The sequence below is a fragment of the Triturus cristatus genome, chromosome 6 (assembly GCF_964204655.1).
Source record: "Triturus cristatus chromosome 6, aTriCri1.1, whole genome shotgun sequence".
Lineage (NCBI taxonomy): Eukaryota > Metazoa > Chordata > Amphibia > Caudata > Salamandridae > Triturus > Triturus cristatus.
Genome location: NC_140589.1, coordinates 1,241,461,599 through 1,241,481,549, shown reverse-complemented (window position 1 = coordinate 1,241,481,549; position 19,951 = coordinate 1,241,461,599). Strand labels below are relative to the sequence as shown.

Below are 19,951 nucleotides of genomic sequence, written 5' to 3'. Positions count from 1 at the left end.
TTTTGGGCACCAGAAAGTAGAGGGAACAACCACCATGACCTACTTCTGGCACAGCGACCCTCTTGATAGCTTCCTTGGCTAAGAGAGATGAGACTCCCTGGCGGAGAAGCACCAAATGATCCTCCGACATGCAATCGAAAGACAGTGGCATGGAGGGAGGGGTAGGCTTATAGGGGAGGGAGTAGCCCCTTTGGACTATTTGCAAAACTCAGTGTTCTGACGTGATGGATTGCCAGTGGGGGAGGAGATGGTGAATCCTGCTGCCCACTGGCCTTTGATGGCCCAGAAAGATTGGACTAGGAAGGCTTGGAGGCTGCTGCGGGGGGGGGGGGGGGAGGGGGGGGAGGGGGGAAGGGGGGGAGCGGGGTAGAGTGGACTGGCCCGCCTGCTGGATCACAGACGCGCAAGATAGCTGGGTCCAACTTCTGTAGCCCCGAAGAGGCTGCAAAAACAACAATTGATGGACAGAATGCAGAACAATGTCATACATTCACCCCAGTACAGAGATCTGGGCCTAAATCCATCGTTTTTTGCTCACCATGCCATTCCAGTTTGAACCCAGCCATATGCAAATCAGTCTTGACCCTGTGCCCCATGGGAACAGTCCAGCCCGAACTGCCAAGCCAGGTCCTCCCTGGACTGGAAACAAGCATCCTAGGACCGGTTTCGGGCTTTCAGCCCTCGTCAGCCAGGATAGCTTGATTCCAGTGGCATGGAGAGCAAGGGACTCACGTCTGAGCATACCCTTCCCACTCGGGGTGACAAATGCAAAAACAACAATTGATGGACAGAATGCAGAACAATGTCATACATTCACCCCAGTACAGAGATCTGGGCCTAAATCCATCGTTTTTTTGCTCACCATGCCATTCCAGTTTGAACCCAGCCATATGCAAATCAGTCTTGACCCTGTGCCCCATGGGAACAGTCCAGCCCGAACTGCCAAGCCAGGTCCTCCCTGGACTGGAAACAAGCATCCTAGGACCGGTTTCGGGCTTTCAGCCCTCGTCAGCCAGGATAGCTTGATTCCAGTGGCATGGAGAGCAAGGGACTCACGTCTGAGCATACCCTTCCCACTCGGGGTGACAAATGCAAAAACAACAATTGATGGACAGAATGCAGAACAATGTCATACATTCACCCCAGTACAGAGATCTGGGCCTAAATCCATCCCCGAAGAGGCTGAGCAGCGCGTGTGAACCGGTGGCTAGACTGGGCCGGACGCCTCTTCAGTAGCCACTTAACGGACAAAAAGCAGACTGGAGTGGATAGGAAGGCGCAGAGAGGCCCAAAGATCTGGTCGCAGCCTGAGAATCCTTAAAGCACTCCAGCGCCAAGTCTGCTTTGTTACCAAAGAGTTGACAGCCATCAAAAGGCATGTCCATTAAGGTAGATTGGACATCCCCCCAAAAGCCAGATGTCCTCAACCAGGCATAGCGCCGAAGGGCTACCAATGTGGCAATCGTTCTGCCTAGTGAGTCGGTGGTATCCAGTCCACATCTTATTGTGAATTTGGCATCGTCTCTATCATCCACCACTGCCTGTTAGCACTGAGGCAACACTTGCGCAACTGAGTCCCAGATGGTATGGGAGTACCGGCACAAGAGGCATGCGGTATTCACAGACCTCCGTACTAAGCTGAAGGAAGAACACATGCGCTTCCCAAGGTGATCCAGCTTCTTGGATTCCCTATCTGGGGGTGCAGAAGGGAATACGCCCTTGAAGGAGGCGGCTTGGACCACTAAGCTCTCGGGGAAGGGTGTTGGGTGAGGAAAACAGGATCGCTTGGGCCGGGCTATGGCGGCGGGCGAGCCTCCTTTCCACAGGAGTCCCTGTGCAGGGCTTGGACCAGGTGCCCAGAAGGACGTCAGTGAGGGCTACTTTGAAGGGCAATAGGGGTTCGGTAGAGGATGCAGCAGGTTGAAGCACCTCTGTCAGGAGGTTAGTCCTGACCGCCACTGAAGGGAGCTCAAGGCCCAAGACCTCAGCCACCCTTCTTACCACCACAGCGTAGGAGGCTCCTTCCGTAGTCACGTTAGGGAGAGAAAGCATTGCACGGTATGGAGAACTGTCCAGACCACTGGTGTCACCCAGGTCCTGTATACCGTCTGACTCTTCTAGCTAGTCTGCTAAAGGGGCCAGCGACCCCTCCCAGTCCTCAATACCACCTTCTGGGTGATAGGGAACACCAGGGATGAAAAGGAGAACAAAAGTACCCTCGGCATCGGATCCAACGTCGGTCTGGCTCCGGGTCCATCTCGGGGGTGAGGATGGGGACAGCGTCGACTGGGGACAGCGTCGACTGGGGGCACAGTTGGCGCCGGGATAAACGCCGGGTGAGGTCGAGCGGCGTAGGTCTGGATCCAGGCCTGGATCCGCGGTGGTCCCCCCAGGCGCCGGGCCAGAGCCGCTGGCATTGAAGACCCAGGACCCCCGACCAGCTCTACCGGGCCAGAAGGCGCACTGGTGGAGTCAGACTGCCCAAAGACAAGATGGAGGGCCTCACAGAACTTACAAAGTTGGGAGGGGACGCCCCAGCTCCAGGATATGGAGGGGCATGGAGTTGTCCCTGAAGGAGAGACCGTAGACAGAGCCTTAGAGCGACAATGCTTTGAGAAGACGAAGAACGCTAGTGCTTCTTCACCTTCTTCTTGTGCCTCGACTTACCTGAAGACTTAAGATTTTGAGTGCAAAGAGGTATGTGGGCTCCGTGATAGGCCTCTAGAGATTCCTCTCGAATGAGACTGGGAGCGACGGGAAGCCAACCGCTGGGCCTCCAAGAGCTTTCGGGACCGCTCCCACAAAGACTTAGGATTCATGGCCTGGCAGTCAGAGCACAACTTCTGGTCGTGGTTGCACTCCAGACACCAAAGGCACATGAGGTTAAGTCAAAAAGGAACTAAAGGGGTAGCTCTCTCCAGATCTGCGCTAGGCTAGCGCACAAAAAGAAAGAACTGACGTCAGCACGCGGGGCAGCATCTAAGTAAACACCACAACGTCATCCCAGCGACGCAGAAGACAGACGTGGAGTCGACAGACGGCACCCACCGACGCTCAGGGGTACTGCTAAAAAACAATTCTCTAGATCCAGTCTGATGACTGGGTAATTCTAAGGTAAGGAATCTATAACTAACTGTCTCTTTCGGATGGGTAAAGTATAACCCTTCCGGACAATTTGTAGGACCCACCTGTCTGATGTTATGGCTTACCAACCCAGGAAAAATCGTTGGAGCACAACCTCCAACCAGTGGCTGTGCTTCACTAAGGGCATGTTAAAGGGCATTAGCAGGTGGGGCTGTGAGTGGGGACAACAGACTGACTGGTGCGCTATCCTTGGCCACGGGGTCAGTAATTGCCTGAGCCGCAAAACTGCTGGGCACCGTGCTGAGGTATGGGGCACCTCTGCTGAAACCACGATAGGAAGGTGGGGCTGATGTGGAAGGCGAGGTTGGGTAGATAAGTCTGAGGTGGGGTATATAAGTCGGGGGAAGGGCAGATAAGTCCAAGGAGGGCCCTTGGCTCTGTTCTTTTTAATGTGCTCCATCAAGGAGTCTACCTTATGCCAAAGTTACCGGTCTAGTCAAAGGGCATGTCCAGAAAAAATGAATAAACATCACCCGTAAAGCCTGTCGACTGCAGCCAGACATGACGATAGATGGCGACACTAGTGCAAATTAATCTACAATGTTGTCTGTGGTTTCCAGCACACAGCGGATTTTAAATTAGTTAGTTATACATAACCTGAATGGCCTGGGTGAGGGTGGGGTGAAGGTCCTCCGGTATACCAGGGAGAATCTGAGCTATCGAATCCCAGAGGGCATGGAAGTATTGGTTCAGCATGCAGCTGACATTAACACACCAAAGGGCCAAAACTTGTAGAGGTAAATACTCTCTTACACAAGGTCTCAACATTTTTAGTAGTGGTCAGAAAGGTGTTTGGTACTTGTTAGACCAGTGGAAGCTTGCACCACTAAACCTTTAGGAGAAGCGGGCTGAGGTAGAAATGTGTGGTCACCTACGGTAGGACAGTGGACTTATGCAAGTTGGCAATTTACTGCCGGACAAAACAAGGTTTGGCCCAGGCCCCAAGAGGCTGTCAGTCATTGCCTCATCGAAAGGCAGCAGGCATTTGGTATTGGGTGCCCCGGAAGGAAGTCTTCCATTAGAACGTTAGATGTGACCTCCATAGTTGACAGCTGTAGGTCAAGAACTTTAACCACTCTTTGAATGCCTATAGAAATGGAAATACTTTCCGCAGTGGCAGGGCCTGACAGCAAGATGAGGCCAGAGTCAGGAGAGGTGTCAAGGCCACTGGCATTCTGAGGTCATCATAACAATTCTCTTCATGGAAGGGTTGGCCAATTTCATCAGCAGCATCATAGGCATTATTCGAATCAGTCCAAGCAGGAGGCAGTCGCTCGCTAGGAACTGAAAAGAGACTCAGTCGATGCCTTAGCATGGGCGACTGAGAGCACGCTGGGTGCCCCTTTCTCCGGAATCGATGGATTCTGTATCTCCTTTCCGGGAACCGAAGCGTGTCATGGAGATCGAGTCAATGCGGGTATTGAGGAAAGCCAATGACGGGTCGTAGGTTCCAACTGACGCAAAGGGTGAACCCTCCTGCTGTATCCCACATAAAGGGCATGGCAGCTCTGTGGGGTCTGCTGGGGCACCAGAGGGAGTTGGTAGTGAGCTAGAAAGTTGGAGCATGGCCTCGCAGAACTGTGGGCTCAGACGTCAAACAACTTCCGAAGTGGGAGTTAGAGGCATGGTGAACCTCTTGTGCATACTCTGGAGAACAGGAAGGGGCCATGTCGACTTAGACATTTTATGTGTTTTCTGCTGTTTATTAAAATATTTGGAGCATGCAACAGAGCAGCCTTGGGATTGACTTCCGTGACTCCTGGGAAGGGTACTGAGACCAACCCTTGAACTTGGATCAGTACCGATGTGGAGTTTTGCAGTGCTTGGCGACGTAGAGTATCACCTCGCAGTCTTGTATGGCCTTCAGGTTCATCGACGCACAATCACTGCAGGGCTTAGAGTCTTGTGGTTGAACCCAAGCACGTAGGCAAACCTTAAGAGTATCTGTCACAGACATTGGTTAGCAATATTCCTTCCAAGGTTATAATCCTGTCGACTTGGAAAGTGACATTTTCCTTGCACAGTGTAAAATTTGTGTTAATGATGTCACAAGAGACAAGAGGTAGCTCCGGAAATGCATCTTGTGTAACGTAAAGAAAAAACTGACATTAGCGTGTGGAGTGACATCTTTATGTGATCTGAACGTCTTTTCCGGAGCACAATGGCGTCAGTGCAGAGTTGCATGGCACCACTTAGCGGTGTTTCCTGATCCAGACTGACACCTGGGGAGTATTCAGAAAGGTGAGGAATCTGCAGTTAGAAGTCTCTATCAGAAATTTAAAAAATAGTTAGGTAAAAAGTGAGCAACCCGGGGTCAGAGTGAAAAAAATTCCCATTATTCACGGTTATCCATCTATATTTCTGGGAGGTCTGCCTGCCTTCTGCAGTGCCTGTGTTGTTCTATGCTCCATGGGCAGCGGGTGCCCCAGCTTCGGTGAAGAGGGAGAGGGAAGGCAACACAGAGTGGCAAGAAGCGAAGCATTTTTTGTACATATATTTCAATGGGTGGGTGAGAAATGAACATATGGTGGTATGAGTGGGTGGCAGGAGATGAGGTGGATTTTTAAATTTGCGCCAGAGGCGGTAAATGCAGTGGGTGGTAGGAGTCCACTTTTTCAAGTTGAACAGGTGGGGAGTATTGAAGAAAAAGTGCTGTGGGTGGGCGATAGAACACCACTTTTTCGATTTAAGTGGGAGTGGGAAAGAAAAAAGCAGAGCGAAGTTAGGGCGAGTGCAGGAGGCCAGGTTATTTTTCACATTTGGCCAGAGAAGTGCAGGTGTTGGAGAGAAGGTGATGTGGATGAGTAGCACAACACCAAGTTTTTTTTTCAATTTGGGCAGAAAGGGAATAATAAAAGCAGAGGGTGATGGGAGTGGGTGGCAGGATATCAGATATTGTTTTAAAAAAAATATTTATGAGAGTAAGTAAGGGAAAACATGTGCGAGGCTGGCACGATGACAGATACCTTTCTTTTATAATTTGGGTGGCAGTGAGGAGGGATGGCAGAGGGAGCAGAAGAAGTATAATATGTCATGTATGGCGCCTTCAGGACTCCTCTAATCCTTTCCAAATTACTTCAACAAGGGGATATTAGAGGAGCCAAAAAAACATAGAAATATAGATGGGTAACTGTGAATAAAGAAAACATTTTTCACCTTGGGTGTTCCGAGTGACATCATAGGCAACACAAGCCTAGCGCTGGTATGTTTGATGTAATTTTAGAATTTTTTAGTGAAAAACATCTGTTATTCACAATTACCCATCTACATTTATGTACAAGGCTCAGAGACATCAACTATAATGAAAGGCATTTCAAAATCTGATTATTCACTGCAATTACGTCAGACCAGGGATTAAAGGAAAACAAAACCACTTCTTAATTTGAAGTGGCAAACTACTAAAATACCAGAAACATACCAGTAAGAAACACTGCATTCATTTTTCTATGTGTTCTAAACGTTTACACAGCAAACAACCATACAGATCTAAAATTCCTAATGCTAACAAAAGAAGTGTAAGGCTAGGGGACCATAATTAACATAAAATTGTAGCTACAAAGAATTGAATACAAGGGGTGGATTTTACCTTGGATTTCTCAGTTACATCATAGAGAGAGAGAACAAAGCTTGAGTTGTCTATCAGATGTCACCCCAACCTAACAGTGAAAAAACCCATTAGTCACGATCACTCATTGAGAATTATATTTGTTGCGGCCTGCTTTCGCTCACTTCATGCAACCTAAAGCTCTCACTCTCTACATCTAAAAAGAAAAAACAAGCATCACTGGGTCATACATTTCTATAACCAGACCTGACACCCAACAAATGATTCAGGATCGGCCTACCAGCTCTTTTCGCTAATTTCAATAAAATTGGGAATTTGATTAACCATCAGAATCATCCAGGAGTGGAAAATAATTTGGACTTTCAGGGTCACCTTTGAAGTCCAGTGTCTCATCAGTATATTGCAGAAACGAACAAGTTTCTTACCTTCGGTAACGATGTATCTGTAAGAAACATTAGTTAGTTAGATTGCTCACCTTAGAATATCCCCAGGCATCAGGCTGGATCCGGAAAGATTTTTCTTCAGCAATACCCCTTGCGCGTCGCTAGGCATAGTCTGCGGCTCCGCGTCCGTCGTCGGCGTCATGCGCCGGAATGACATCGGAGTACTTAGACGCCGCCCTCGCGCGCTGACGTCAGTTCTTGTACACAGCTTTCCACGCCAGGAACGCAGAGCCATGCAAGAGACCGACACTGGTGCCAAAAGGTCTAGGGCCCTGAAAAGGATACCTTTAACCCTAGATGTCAGTTCGCAGAACGGGGAGGATGGGTGGGTCGGTGAGGAATCTAACTAACTAATGTTTCTTACAGATATATCTTTACCGATGGTAAGTAACTTGTTCATCTGAAAGAAACACGTTAGTTAGATTCCTCACCTTAGAATAGATACCCCAGCAATGCCAACCCCGGTGGTGGGTCTGCGAACCAAGATCACACCAGAAAGTCCTGTAGAACAGAACAGCCAAAGAAGCCGTTTCTCCAGACTTGGCTGTCCAGGCAATAATGCTTGGCAAATGTGTGCAGCGAGGCCCATGTTACTGCCTGACAGATGTCCTGCAAGGGGACTCCTCGGCCCAGGGCAGTAGTCGCCGCTGTGGCCCGGGTGGAATGGGCCCTCAGCCCTACAGGAGGATCCTTTTTAGCCAAGGAGTAACAAGTTTTTATACACAACACGACTCACCGCGAGATGGTTCGCTTGTGTACCGTCCTCCCCTTCTTAGCGCCCACGTAGCCAACAAAGAGTTGGTCGTCCACCCGGAACTGTTTGGTGCGGTCCAAATAAAAGGACAGCGCCCGTTTTGGGTCCAGACAGTGGAGCCTCTCTTCCTCCTTCGAAGGATGCGGAGGCAGAAAGAAGGTGGGCAACGTTACAGACTGCCCGATGTGAAAGGCAGTCACCACTTTCGGAAGAAAGGAAGGACGAGTCCGGAGGACAAACTTGTCCGGATGGACAGAAAGAAAAGGAGGCTTAGAAGATAGCACCTGGAGCTCACTCACCCGTCTAGCCGAGGTGATGGCCACCAGGAAAGCAGTCTTAAGAGTCAGGAGACGAAGGGGACAATTATGAAGAGGCTCAAAGGGAGCGCACATCAGATATGTCAAGACCAGGTTCAAATCCCACTAAGGGATTACGAAAGGGACAGGAGGAAACATGTGAGTAATGCCTTTGAAGAAGCGAGAAACAACAGGGGATTTGAAAAGAGAAGGCTGATCAGGAAGCCATAAGAAAGCAGAAATAGCTGAAAGATAACCTTTAAGAGTGCCCAGACCAGAGCCCTGCTGGGCCATGAAAAGAACAGAGGAGAACCTCAGACAGAGGGGCGGAAAGGGGATCCACAGCCTTTGCTGTGCCCCATGCCACAAATTTGTTCCACCTGCAGGCGTATACCGATTTTGTGGAGGGACGCCTGGCTGCCAGAATCACATCGCAGACTTCAGGAGGCAAGTCAAATGGCATCAACTGTCGCCGCTCAATCTCCACGCATGGAGGTGGAGACTGGACAGGTTCGGGTGGAGGACCGTCCCCTGCTGCTGCGACAGAAGGTCCTCCTGAAGAGGCAGTCGTATCGGGGGATCGATTGACAGACTGAGTAGCTCAGGATACCAATACCTTCGTGCCCAATCTGATGCCACCAAGATGACTTGGGCCCGGTCGCACCTGATCTTCTTCAGCACTCTGGGCAGAAGTGGTATAGGCGGAAAGGCGTACAATAGACCGCAACTCCACTCGCGATGAAAGGCGTCCCCCGAGCGAGTGCCGCCTTGGAAACTCAAACACGCAGAACCGCTTACATTGCGCGTTCTCTTCAGTGGCGAATAGATCTAACCAAGGCTCTCCCCACTGCCCAAAGAGGCCTTGTGCCTCATCCGAGTTTAGACGCCATTTGTGATCCATCATGCACCGGCGGCTGAGTTAGTCTGCTCTGGGGTTGAACCACCAGGGTGATGCCCTGATGTTCCAGCCATGTCCAGAGGCGCAGAGCCTCCTGACAAAGGGTCCACGACCCCACCCCGCCCTGTTTGTTGCAATACCACATGGCGGTGGTGTTGTCCGTGAACACCTGCACCACACTTCACTTCACTTCAACGGGAAGGAATGCCTTCAGTGCAAGTCTGATCGCTCTCAGCTCCAAAAGGTTGATATGGAGCCGAGACTCCGCCGGAGACCAGAGTCCTCTGATCACTGCCTCCCCCATGTGGCCTCCCCATCCCAGGAGGGATGCATCCGTCACTACTACGTGCTCCGGTTGGGGTAGGGAGAGGGATCTGCCGCTGACCCAATCGCGGTCCGTGATCCACCACTGCAACTGCTGTGCAGTGGCCTCCGAGATCAAGACATGGTTGGACAGGTTGCCCCGATGCTGGCCCCACTGAAACTTCAGATCCCACTGCAGAGCCCGCATTCGCTACTTGGCGTGATGCACTAACAGGATGCAGGAGGCCATCAGACCCAGAAGCCGCAGCACCAACCTGACCGAAACCCGGGATAGAGGCTGATAGATGGGAATCAGAGCCTGAATATCCTGCTGTTCCGGAGGATAAGCCCGGAACTGCGCCGAGTCCAGAACCGCTCCGATGAAGAGGAGCTTCTGGGAGGGACTCAGATGCGACTTCAGAAAAAATTGATGGAGAACCTCAGCAAATGCAGGAGGTCGGCCGTAGTCTGGAGGTGGGAGACGACTTGCTGGGGCGAGCCCGCCTTTAACAGCCAGTCATCGAGATAGGGGAAGACTGGAACCCCTGATATGCGCAGATGAGCTGCGACCACCGCCATCACTTTCATGAACATCCGAGGGGCACTGGTGAGGCCGAAGGGGAGCACAGTAAACTGAAAATGCTCCTGACCCACTGTGAACCGCAGGTAACGCCGGTGGGCCGGCAGGACGGGGATGTGAAAATAAGCGTCCTGCAAGTCCAACGCTACCATTCAGTCTCCTGGGTCCAGGGTAGCCAGAACTTGAGCTAAGGTGAGCATCTTGACCTCTCCTTCCGGAGGAAGGCGCTGACACTCCTGAGGTCCAAGATAGGGCGTAGGCCCCCTTTGCCCTTCTTGGGAACCAGAAAGTAGTGGGAATAACAACCACGGCCTACTTCTGGACCAGAACGCGCTCGACAGCCCCTTTGGCCAAGAGGGCCGTAACTTCCTCCCGTAGAAGATTCAACTGATTCCCCGACATGCGGTAGCATGGCTTTAGGGGTCGTCTCGAAGGGGAGGGAGTAGCCCCTTCGGACGATTTGCAGCACCCACCTGTCCGAAGTGATGGAACGCCAGTGGAGCAGGTGATGGCGAACTCTGCCTCCCACTGGCGTGGAATGGGCCTGAAAGCACGGACTAGGAGGGCTTTGAGGCGGATGCTGCTGGGGGGGATGTGGATGGACCGGCACGTTGTCCCCCTGTACCGCCTCGGACGTGATGGGGCGCCCCTTCCTTGGCCACAAAAGGGGCGAAAAGTGTTAGTTTGCGGGTGCGGGCCGAGAGACCCAAGGACTTGGCCGTGGCCCTGGAGTCCTTAAAGCGCTCCAGCGCACTGTCCGCTTTGGCGCCAAAGAGGCGATCGCCATCAAGGGCATGTCCATGAGGGCGCTCTGGACATCCCCGGTTAAAAGACGTGGACCGCAACCAGGCGTGACGACGAAGCGCCACCGTGGACGACATTGCCCTGCCAAGTGAGTCCGTCGTGTCCAAACCACATCGGATGGTATACCGCGCTGCATCCCACCCGTCAGCAAGAGCCTGGGCGAGCAGTGTCCGGGCCTCCTCCGGACACAGGGGCAGCACGTCCTCCACCGTATCCCACAGAGAGTGGGAGTAACGGTCCAAGAGACAAGCGGTGTTAATAGACCGCAGCCCTAAACTAAGGGAGGAGAACAGCTTTTTGTCAAACTGCTCCAGTCTCTTGAATTCCCGATCCAGGGGAGCAGACGGGAAGGAGGTCTGGGAAGTAGAGGCCTGGATAACCAGGCACTCAGGGGTGGGGTGTTGGGACAGAAAACTGGGGTCACCCGGAGCAGGGCGGTGGCGTCGGGCCACGTTCCGATCCACAGGAGGTACTGTGGAGGGCTTGGACCAGGTACCCTTGAGAATCTCCATCAATTGGTGGCTAGTCCAACACACCAGAAGGGGCATATCCTGGACTTGGTATTTGCTAACCCAGCTACAACTAGGATATTAAATATAACGCCCTTGAACTTGACGGACAATTCTCTTATACACTTGAGCATGGGGATGCCTTGTAGGAAGAATAAGTCCAGCCAGCAGCGTTCCTATAGGAAGGATAGAGAATGGGCCAAACTGGCCAAAGTTGACTCCCTAACTACATCTCTGGATGTCAGCTACTTCTCTTCCGCCAAGTCTGTGGATGAAAACTACAGATCATTCACCGGGCATATAACTAAGATCTTAGATCAGACTATCCCTATAAAGATACTAAAGAAGGTGAGGAAAAGATCAGCGCCCTGGTATAATGAGGAGCTGCATCAACTTAGACTTTCCCGAAGGCAAGCAGAGAGGAAATGGAGAAGAAACTACGCCGAGGACGACAAAAAAGATCTGAGACTGATCCAACAACAATACAAAGCTCTTATCTTGAGGTCCAAGGCAGATTTCTATGCCAGCTCTATTACCCAGGCTTCAAATGGGACTAAAGCCCTTTTTAGGATTGTCCGGGACCTCTCAACCCCGGACTGCATGAACAACAGAGTAGCCCCCTCGCAAGCCCTGTGTAATGAAATTGCCTCCTTCTTCCAGGAGAAAATTGCTAACATCGTTAATACACTACAGGACAACACTCAGGATGGTTCTGAGGAAACAGCCAGCTTGGCCGATGGAGATCTACAACGGACCGTGGCCCTTGACAGCTTTCAAACACTTTCCCAGGTGGCTTTTGACAGTCTGGTAGAAAGTGTGTCCTCTGGTTCTCCTCTAGACCCTTTCCCTCACAAAATATGTAAACTATATGGGCGTAATACCTTTCCATGGCTGAGGATGATTTGCAACCAGTCTTTGATGGCTGGATCTGTGCCAGATTGCTGGAAATTAGCAGTGGTGACCCCACTGATTAAGAAATCGAATCTGGATCCCTTGGTACCAGCTAATTTTAGGCCTATTTCGCTTTTACCATACCCGGTGAAAATCCTTGAAAAGACAGTAAGCAAGACACTGTCCTGCTTTCTGGAGGAGAACCTCCTGCTTGACAGGGATCAGTTTGGCTTTCGCCCTGGCCACGGAACCGAAACGGCTCTGACTACCATGCTGGACAATCTTTGAATGCGCGCCGACAATGGGAACGCCATGATTCTAGTGCTTCTCGATATGTCGGCAGCATTCGACACGGTGAGCCACCCAGTCCTGGTGGAGAGATTAAAGCAGATAGGTGTTAAAGGCAGGGCACTGCAATGGCTTCAATCCTACCTAGAAGGTAGACAGCAGGTAGTCACCTTGACACCTTTCTCCTCCAGAAGGTCTCCAGTTGCGTACGGGGTGCCGCAGGGTTCTGCAATTAGTCCCATCCTTTTCAACATCTACCTGCGGCCCCTGTTTCCCCTAATTAAATCTTTTGGAGTCAGCCTTGTGAACTACGCTGACGACACGCAGCTGGCCTTCTGTTTAGAAGGGGATGACGCACTATCTATGGATCGATTCCAGCAATGTATGAAGCAGACCACGGACTGGCTCAGAAGGAACTTTCTCCAGTTCAATAGTGGAAAAACAGAGGTGGTCTTCTGCTCGCCAACTAGGATTCCAAAGCACCTTCCTTCCGAATTTAGACTCTCTCCAGAGGAAGGACCTCTGACACCGGTCAGAAAGGTACGCAATCTTGGGGTGATTATTGATGATGACCTCCAGATGGTATCCCAGGCCAGTAAGACCGCTAACGTCTGCTTCGCCCTGCTGCGGCTGCTTCGGAGCATCCTACGCTTACTTCCTAGGGAGTCCCGAGCTATGGTAGTACGCAGTACGGTATTAAGCAGGCTTGATTACTGCAATTCCCTATATTTGGGGGCTCCGCAGTATATTTTTCAGGGACTGCAAAGGATCCAGTCAGCTGCAGCCAAACTAGTTCTCGATAGGCGACGTAGCTCTTCGTCCACCGGAGCACTGAGGGACCTACATTGGCTTCCTGTCAAGGAAAGGGTCGCCTTTAAGTCCCTGTGTCTGGCTTTTAGAGCAGTGCATGGACTAGGCCCAGTTCCTTTACAGGATAAGGTTGCTCGCCATCTACCAATCAGGCAGCTCCGATCTTCCACAGCCGGCCTACTGGTAGTCCCGAGATTTAAACGCTCCAGGGTAGGCGGAAGGGCCTTCAGCATAGTAGCCTCTGGCATGTGGAATAAGCTCCCTCTGAACTTGAGACAGTGCAATTCCCTATTCGAATTTCGCAAGGGACTTAAAACCTGGCTGTACCCCAAAGTCTAACCCAGGCCGTTTCCCATGTCCCTCCCTCTGTCCCCCTTGGTATGTTTCTTCAGTCTAAAGCGCCAGGATGCCCGTAGGGTGATAGCTGCGCTATATAAGTTCCACATCAATCAATCAATCAACGTCCATCAGTGCTTCGCTAAACGGCAGCAGAGGCTTCGAGGAGCTTGCTGACGGTTGGAGCACTTCAGTGAGGAGGTTAGTCCTCGCGGCCATAGTAGGGATCTCCAGCCCGAGGGCTTCAGCCGCCTTACGCAACGCCACAGAAAAGGTAGCACCTTCCTCCGAAGCCACAGTCGGAGGAGAGATGAAGCCAGTGTCAGGGGAGGTATCAAGTCCACTGGCATCCCCCAGCTCATCTGCCCAGTCCTGTGATAACTGGCCCTGGTGGGCCAGAGGGTCTTCAGACCCCTCCCAGTCGCCCCCGTCATCCGATTCCTGATAAAGAGGGGGAATAACCGGAGCCGGACAGAAGATGAAATGGTCATCCATCGGCGTCGGATGCGGCGCCAGACGGTGCCGCACCGGCGCCGGGCCCGGACTGGGGCTGAACCGGGGAACGGCGTCGTCCGGAGACGGCGCCGGGGGTGGAACCGGTGTCGGCACCGGCGTAGGAGGCGTCGTGAGGTCGACCGGCATCGACTGAGATCCAGGCCTGGATCCCACGGGGACCTGCGGCGTCGGGACTGAAGTCGACGACGGCGCCGGGGCCGGAGTCGCCAGCTCGCTAGGCTGCCCAGTTGAGCCCGCGGGGCCCGAAGGCTCACCGGCAGGCGTCGATGGCGGAGCCAGGCCCCTCATGGCCGAGAGGAAGGCACTGATCTCCGCCGGAGTCACGTCAGTCCCAGGGACAGGTGGGTATGGGGACGGACGCGGCGCAGGAGCCGCGGGGGAGGTACCACCCGGACCCTCGACCGAGTCGTGCAACCGGCGAGGGGAGTCCGAAGTGCGATGTCGTCTCTTGGACTTCTTACCATGCTTCGACTTACCCGAAGACTTGGAACCCGACTAGGGGTGATGGTGGCTGCAGCTCCGCGACCGGTCCTTCGACCTCCTCCTGTACCGGGACCGTGAACGGCACGGAGCCAAGTGCCGGAGCTCGAGAAGCTTGCGGGACCGCTCCCGCCTAGCCTTCGAGGTCAAGGCCTGGCAGTTGAGGCACGACTCCGCATCGTGGTCGGCCCCAAGGCAGTAAAGGCACGGGCGTCGGTGGTCCGTTACCGACTTCAGTCGGTGACAGGAGTCACAGGCTTTAAACCCAGGCATCCTACCGGCACCAGTTCGAGTCGACGAGTAGACAAAAAGAGTCCAAAATGTTGTAGTCAAAAAATGACTAAAGGGGTAAGCTCTTTCCGGATCGGCGCTGTCTGGCACGGAAAAAAAGAAGAACTGATGTCAGCGCGCGAGGGCGGCGTCCAAGTACTCCGGCGACGTCATTCCGGCGCACGACGCAGACGACGGACGCGGAGCCGCAGACGACGCCTAGCGACGCGCAAGGGGTATTGCTGACGAAAAATCTTTCCGGATCCAGCCTGACGCCTGGGGATATTCTAGGGTGAGGAATCTAACTAACGTGTTTCTTTCAGATAACGATACTAACCACTAATAGTTACTAAAAGTGTATCTTATTAAGCACACTGTTTGACAATGCGATTCTGCTCTAGAGCTTTTAAATTGGTGTCAAAGAATGTTTTCCCTCTATCGCTCTTTGTCTCCTTTATTCCTTTTTATCAGGTAATTGAAGCTCCTTTACTAAACTGTCTATAAATTACATGAGGACAAATAATTTTCAGAAAACATGCACTTAATTTCAGTAATAGGAAGACATTTGTTTTGTTCACTAGCTCGTTCATGATCTACACTGTCAGTCATCTATATATTTCAGTGAGAAGCAAACGTGAAAGTAAACAATATAATGTTTCATAGGCTTAAACTGTTAAGTAGTAGCAAACTGACTACCATACTCAGTCACTTTCCTGGATCCCAATGCAATTCTCAGGATAGTCAACAATGAAGATTTCAGACAATATGAAAGATTCAGGAAGGTATTTACAGTGGGCACTATCCTACAATCACAAAGATACATTACAAAATAAAGTATTACAGCAAGAACCAATTTTTACCTGTAGGATCAATGCCAGATGCTGCACAGTTGCGAAGAAGGATATCTATCAGTTTAAGGCCTATCCTGGTAGACTGAAGCCCTATTTTGACAAGAACAGCCTCAATGTTTGGAGAATGCATTCCACAATATGGGGACATCAGTAATGCTGCACATGTTTGTAGAAGGTTAGCAGTAGGAGCAGCAGCACTAGCCATCATGGATTCCAACTCACTGATGTGTGTGAGGCAGTGATGCAGTAATCGCAACCATCCAATGCTGAAAGAAATATAACAAAGATGGCCAAATAAGCCTTAAAGTGTGGATTATTTTATATACTAATTCAAGAAAATAATCAAGAAGAGAATTTTTTTTATTTAAAAAGTGCAGTTTCAACTTTTATCAACCATAATTGAGCTTATGCACAACTATACCCAACGATAATTGCTTGATAAAATTGACACTGTGTGGGCATCTAGTAGGAAGACCTCTCTACAGGAAACCTTACTCCTCAGAAATATTGAATTTACTATCTAATTTCTTTTCAAAATCTACCCTTAGTGCAAGAGGTAAGGGACACCATACTTGCCCCATTTCTGAAACCTGAAATATTTTTAAAATACTGCACTGTACAGTCATTATTTTGTATTTTAGTACAGACACTAGTGCAAGGTTATACTAATGTGAAATACTTATTAACCATATGTTGCGCAGTACATAAGTCAGACCTTGAACACAAGGGCGAGTTGGACAAGTGAGACTAAATTGTGGGCTAGAACATATTTATACATATAATGACGGGAGTGGAAAATCCCTGTATGATGAATATGTTTAAATCTATTGTTTCAATCCCTCTCAGATAGTTGATTAACCTTTTTCTGGTATCTGGCATAGTGTTTGAGCAACTGCAGTGCATTACATATCTCCCTAAAGCCTCACAGATTCAGACAAGACCGCAGACTATCACCTAATTTGTAATCTGTGTAAAGCAACTAAACCTTGTTGACAGTGTCATAGTAACTCACCTACTAAATGTGGCTGAGGCAAATAACATTAAACACCAAACCGAAGCCAGTTTTCGTTCACTGACAGGCACAGACTCTGTGATCGGTGCTGTCCTAGAAGGTATCAGCTTTGTGGTGAATTCTAGTAGGATTGGTGCTTTGGTACAAGTAAACATCTCTGCTGCGTTAGATATTGTATACCATGTAATACTACTATAGTGTATTCAAATGTAAACATACTAGTACATCTGGATAATAAATATAACTTTGGAGCAAATGCAATTGAGCAAAATATGGTCATTCGTAAATATTAAAAAGCCATGCCTACCTGGTTTTGGAAACTTGATCCTCAGATGGAAGAAATGGATTGTTAACAGTTGCTGAGGAAGTGTTCCCAAAGGCCGTGAGACCCAACAACTTAATCTGTGAAAGTCCTAAGGTGCTAGCATCTCTTGGACGATGGAGCCGAAGACAAACAGCAGAGGCCACTTCAGCTTTTACGAGCTGGATTTTTATGTAGGTGAGTCCACTTGTGATGATAGGAGCTGATAAAGGTAGCATATTCACACCATCCGCACTAATTTCCACAGATACAGAAGATGGACAGGCTTAAAGACAAAAAAAACAGCATATATTTTAAAGAGTTATTGCTAGTGAAGGTTTTTATAACTCCTTTGCCCAGTTTCTACGATGGGAAATCCTTCATTGGAAAATGGCATATTAAACTCTATACCACTTGTGTAAAAAACGACAGGGCAGATACACAACCATCAGATTAAGTAAATTGTTAGTTTCTTTGAAAAGAACAGAAAATGCGACATGAGCCCAATTTTAATGAGGTACAAAACTCACAAAATTCTATGTTTAAAAAAACCTGTTGTCCATTAAAGTAACTTTTCTTGTCCCTGAGTGTTTCATGAATAGATTCCCCAAAACTTAATAAAAAACCCAAAACAACCAAACATCATAAGACATGAGCTTTGCGTGTGAACAGGCTCAATATGCGGGCATATTAAATTCAGACTCAAGATCCTGCTGTTGAGCAATTAACTAAACAAGAGAAATTAATAAAACATTTGGATTGAGGCAATGCAGTAGTCATATTATCTCTATTGTCACAAGTAGTGAATACTAGCAACACTGATGCTTCTCTGCTGGAGAAAGAACAGCTCATGTATTATGTTTATGTAAACCAACAATCACACTAGGAAGTAAATTAGTTATTGAGGGTTAATTAAAATCATTACAAAGAAGCAGGCAAAATCACTCAATTGTAATTCCATCACACAGCCTTATGTGACATTTAAAAAGTGTATACTAAAACCTTACTAGAGCAGCAAGTGAGTCAAGAAAAAACTAAAACATATTGGTAATATCCCACAGCGGAGTTTGAAATTAATAGTTCTAACTGCTGGTGAAGTACAAATAGTGAAAGCAACACAATTGATTTGATAAATTCCCTAAGACAATGATTGGCTGGAACTTCCCCTTTCGCCCACTTCTCTCATCAGGCATGTTGAAGGTAGTTTTAGCTACCCTTTTCCTGGACCTTAAAACTCTTATCAATGTTTCAACAATTTCCTTTAAAATATTTCTTCACAGACTTTATAGCCATGACCGAAAGATACAGGTAGGAAACACAGCTTAGCTGGGCTTCTCAGATATCTCAGCATACTTTTTCTACTGTGCTCAAAAAATCTGCAATAGTGGTAAACATGAACACAAATGCTTGAATGTTACATCAGACTACGACAGGGGGAGGGAAGAGACGATGCCCAAACACTACAATACTTAACTGGTTCAAGAGATAAGAGAAATATTAGACAAATGCACTACAATGAAATGGTAGAAGCAAAATATTAACTGTTATGAGTGGTGGACAACCAAAATTGGCGCTTGACCAATCCTTCCAAAGTCTAAATGGCATCAAATGGAGCATGAACCACTGCTCAAAAAATATTTAAATAAAACGTTTAAGTATGAAGGAGGCACAAATTGGCTTTGCAGAGAATGTCTCCATGAGGTTGTATTTTTACTGGTAAACTCGACTGATTATTTCTCATTAAAATATGGACAAATGAAATCCCAATATGGAGTCTCCTCGCTACTGTAAACTCGTGTTTTATGGTTTTCTTTACTCTAGGTTTTACTTTGGCTATAAAGGTAAACTGTTGAGCCATTTTCATCAATGTCACTGAATGTGGATGCCTTTTACATGCGTGAGATGCACTGGCACAGCAAGCATGGCTCATATATTCTGCAAAGCATTGACAGCCACCTCCATTGTCAAATACTTTGTTTCCTGTGTAGTCTTCTTTTATTTTACAATTTTAAATGGTGAGAATAAAAAAACAACGTACATTTAAAATGGAGGGATTGGAAAGTGATCCTACGAAAGTTGGTTCGGGGAGAACGGTGATATTACATACTGAAAAATGATTACAAAAATAAACTCACAATTATTAATGGGAACTGGGAAGGAGTGGATGACTCTTGTTTGGGAAGAATGTATGCAGAACAGGTCCATAAGAACTGAAAGTGCTAAGGGGGATGGGGACAACCTAGGAGTGTTACACCGAGAAAGAAACACAGGATTCTCAATTCTGAAAAGTGCACAGAGGGATAAACTAATGTTAATATCACACCTTCTGGGAAACAAGTGCTGAGGAGTTTCTCAACTTCAAAAACTTTCCTCTTGGAAACATGTCATTCGCAGACCTGCAGACTGATTTAAAGTTTCTACCGTTAAAGGCATTTTACTTCAAACTGTTTTCCTTTAAACACGTTCACTGCCCTATCTTGCAAAAAATGCAATACTTCTATTAAAAACCCGGTTATAAATGCAATGCCATGTTACAGAGAGGAGCAGCGCTGTAGTGCCGTAAATATGCTTTGCAGCACTGTTAAGAGTTCAAGTACATCGAAGCTACTGTGCCACGTCACATTTTGACACACTGTGTGTTCCTTTACCCAATCAGAGTTTAGCTAGATTAAGGAAAAATTATCGACTTTATACTTCTTTTATCTTCCGCCTGTAAATAGTGTTTACGAAGACAGTTTTCACGAGGTGTCCAAAGTGACACGAAACACGAAGAGCAATGTAATGAACTATCCGGGCTATAATGCACACTATCTCATGAGTGGATGGCCAATCTTGTACATTAGCTGGATATTACTTCCACTGACCAGCATTACTGGCTTAACCCCTAAAAGTAGAAGGGG

At 48.8% G+C, this 19,951-nt stretch overlaps 1 protein-coding gene across 1 annotated transcript in view; it reads right to left on the bottom strand.

Annotated features, from left to right (window-relative positions):
* The window catches only part of BIRC6 (baculoviral IAP repeat containing 6), a 1,973,616-nt gene that overhangs the window by 580,473 nt on the left and 1,373,192 nt on the right, over window positions 1–19,951 (bottom strand). The window contains exons 51-52 of the mRNA XM_085609819.1: window positions 17,058–17,337; window positions 15,748–16,004 (exon numbers count right to left, since the gene is read on the bottom strand). Coding sequence (XP_085465945.1) covers window positions 15,748–16,004; window positions 17,058–17,337 — 537 coding nt within the window. The remainder of the gene's footprint in view (window positions 1–15,747; window positions 16,005–17,057; window positions 17,338–19,951) is intronic.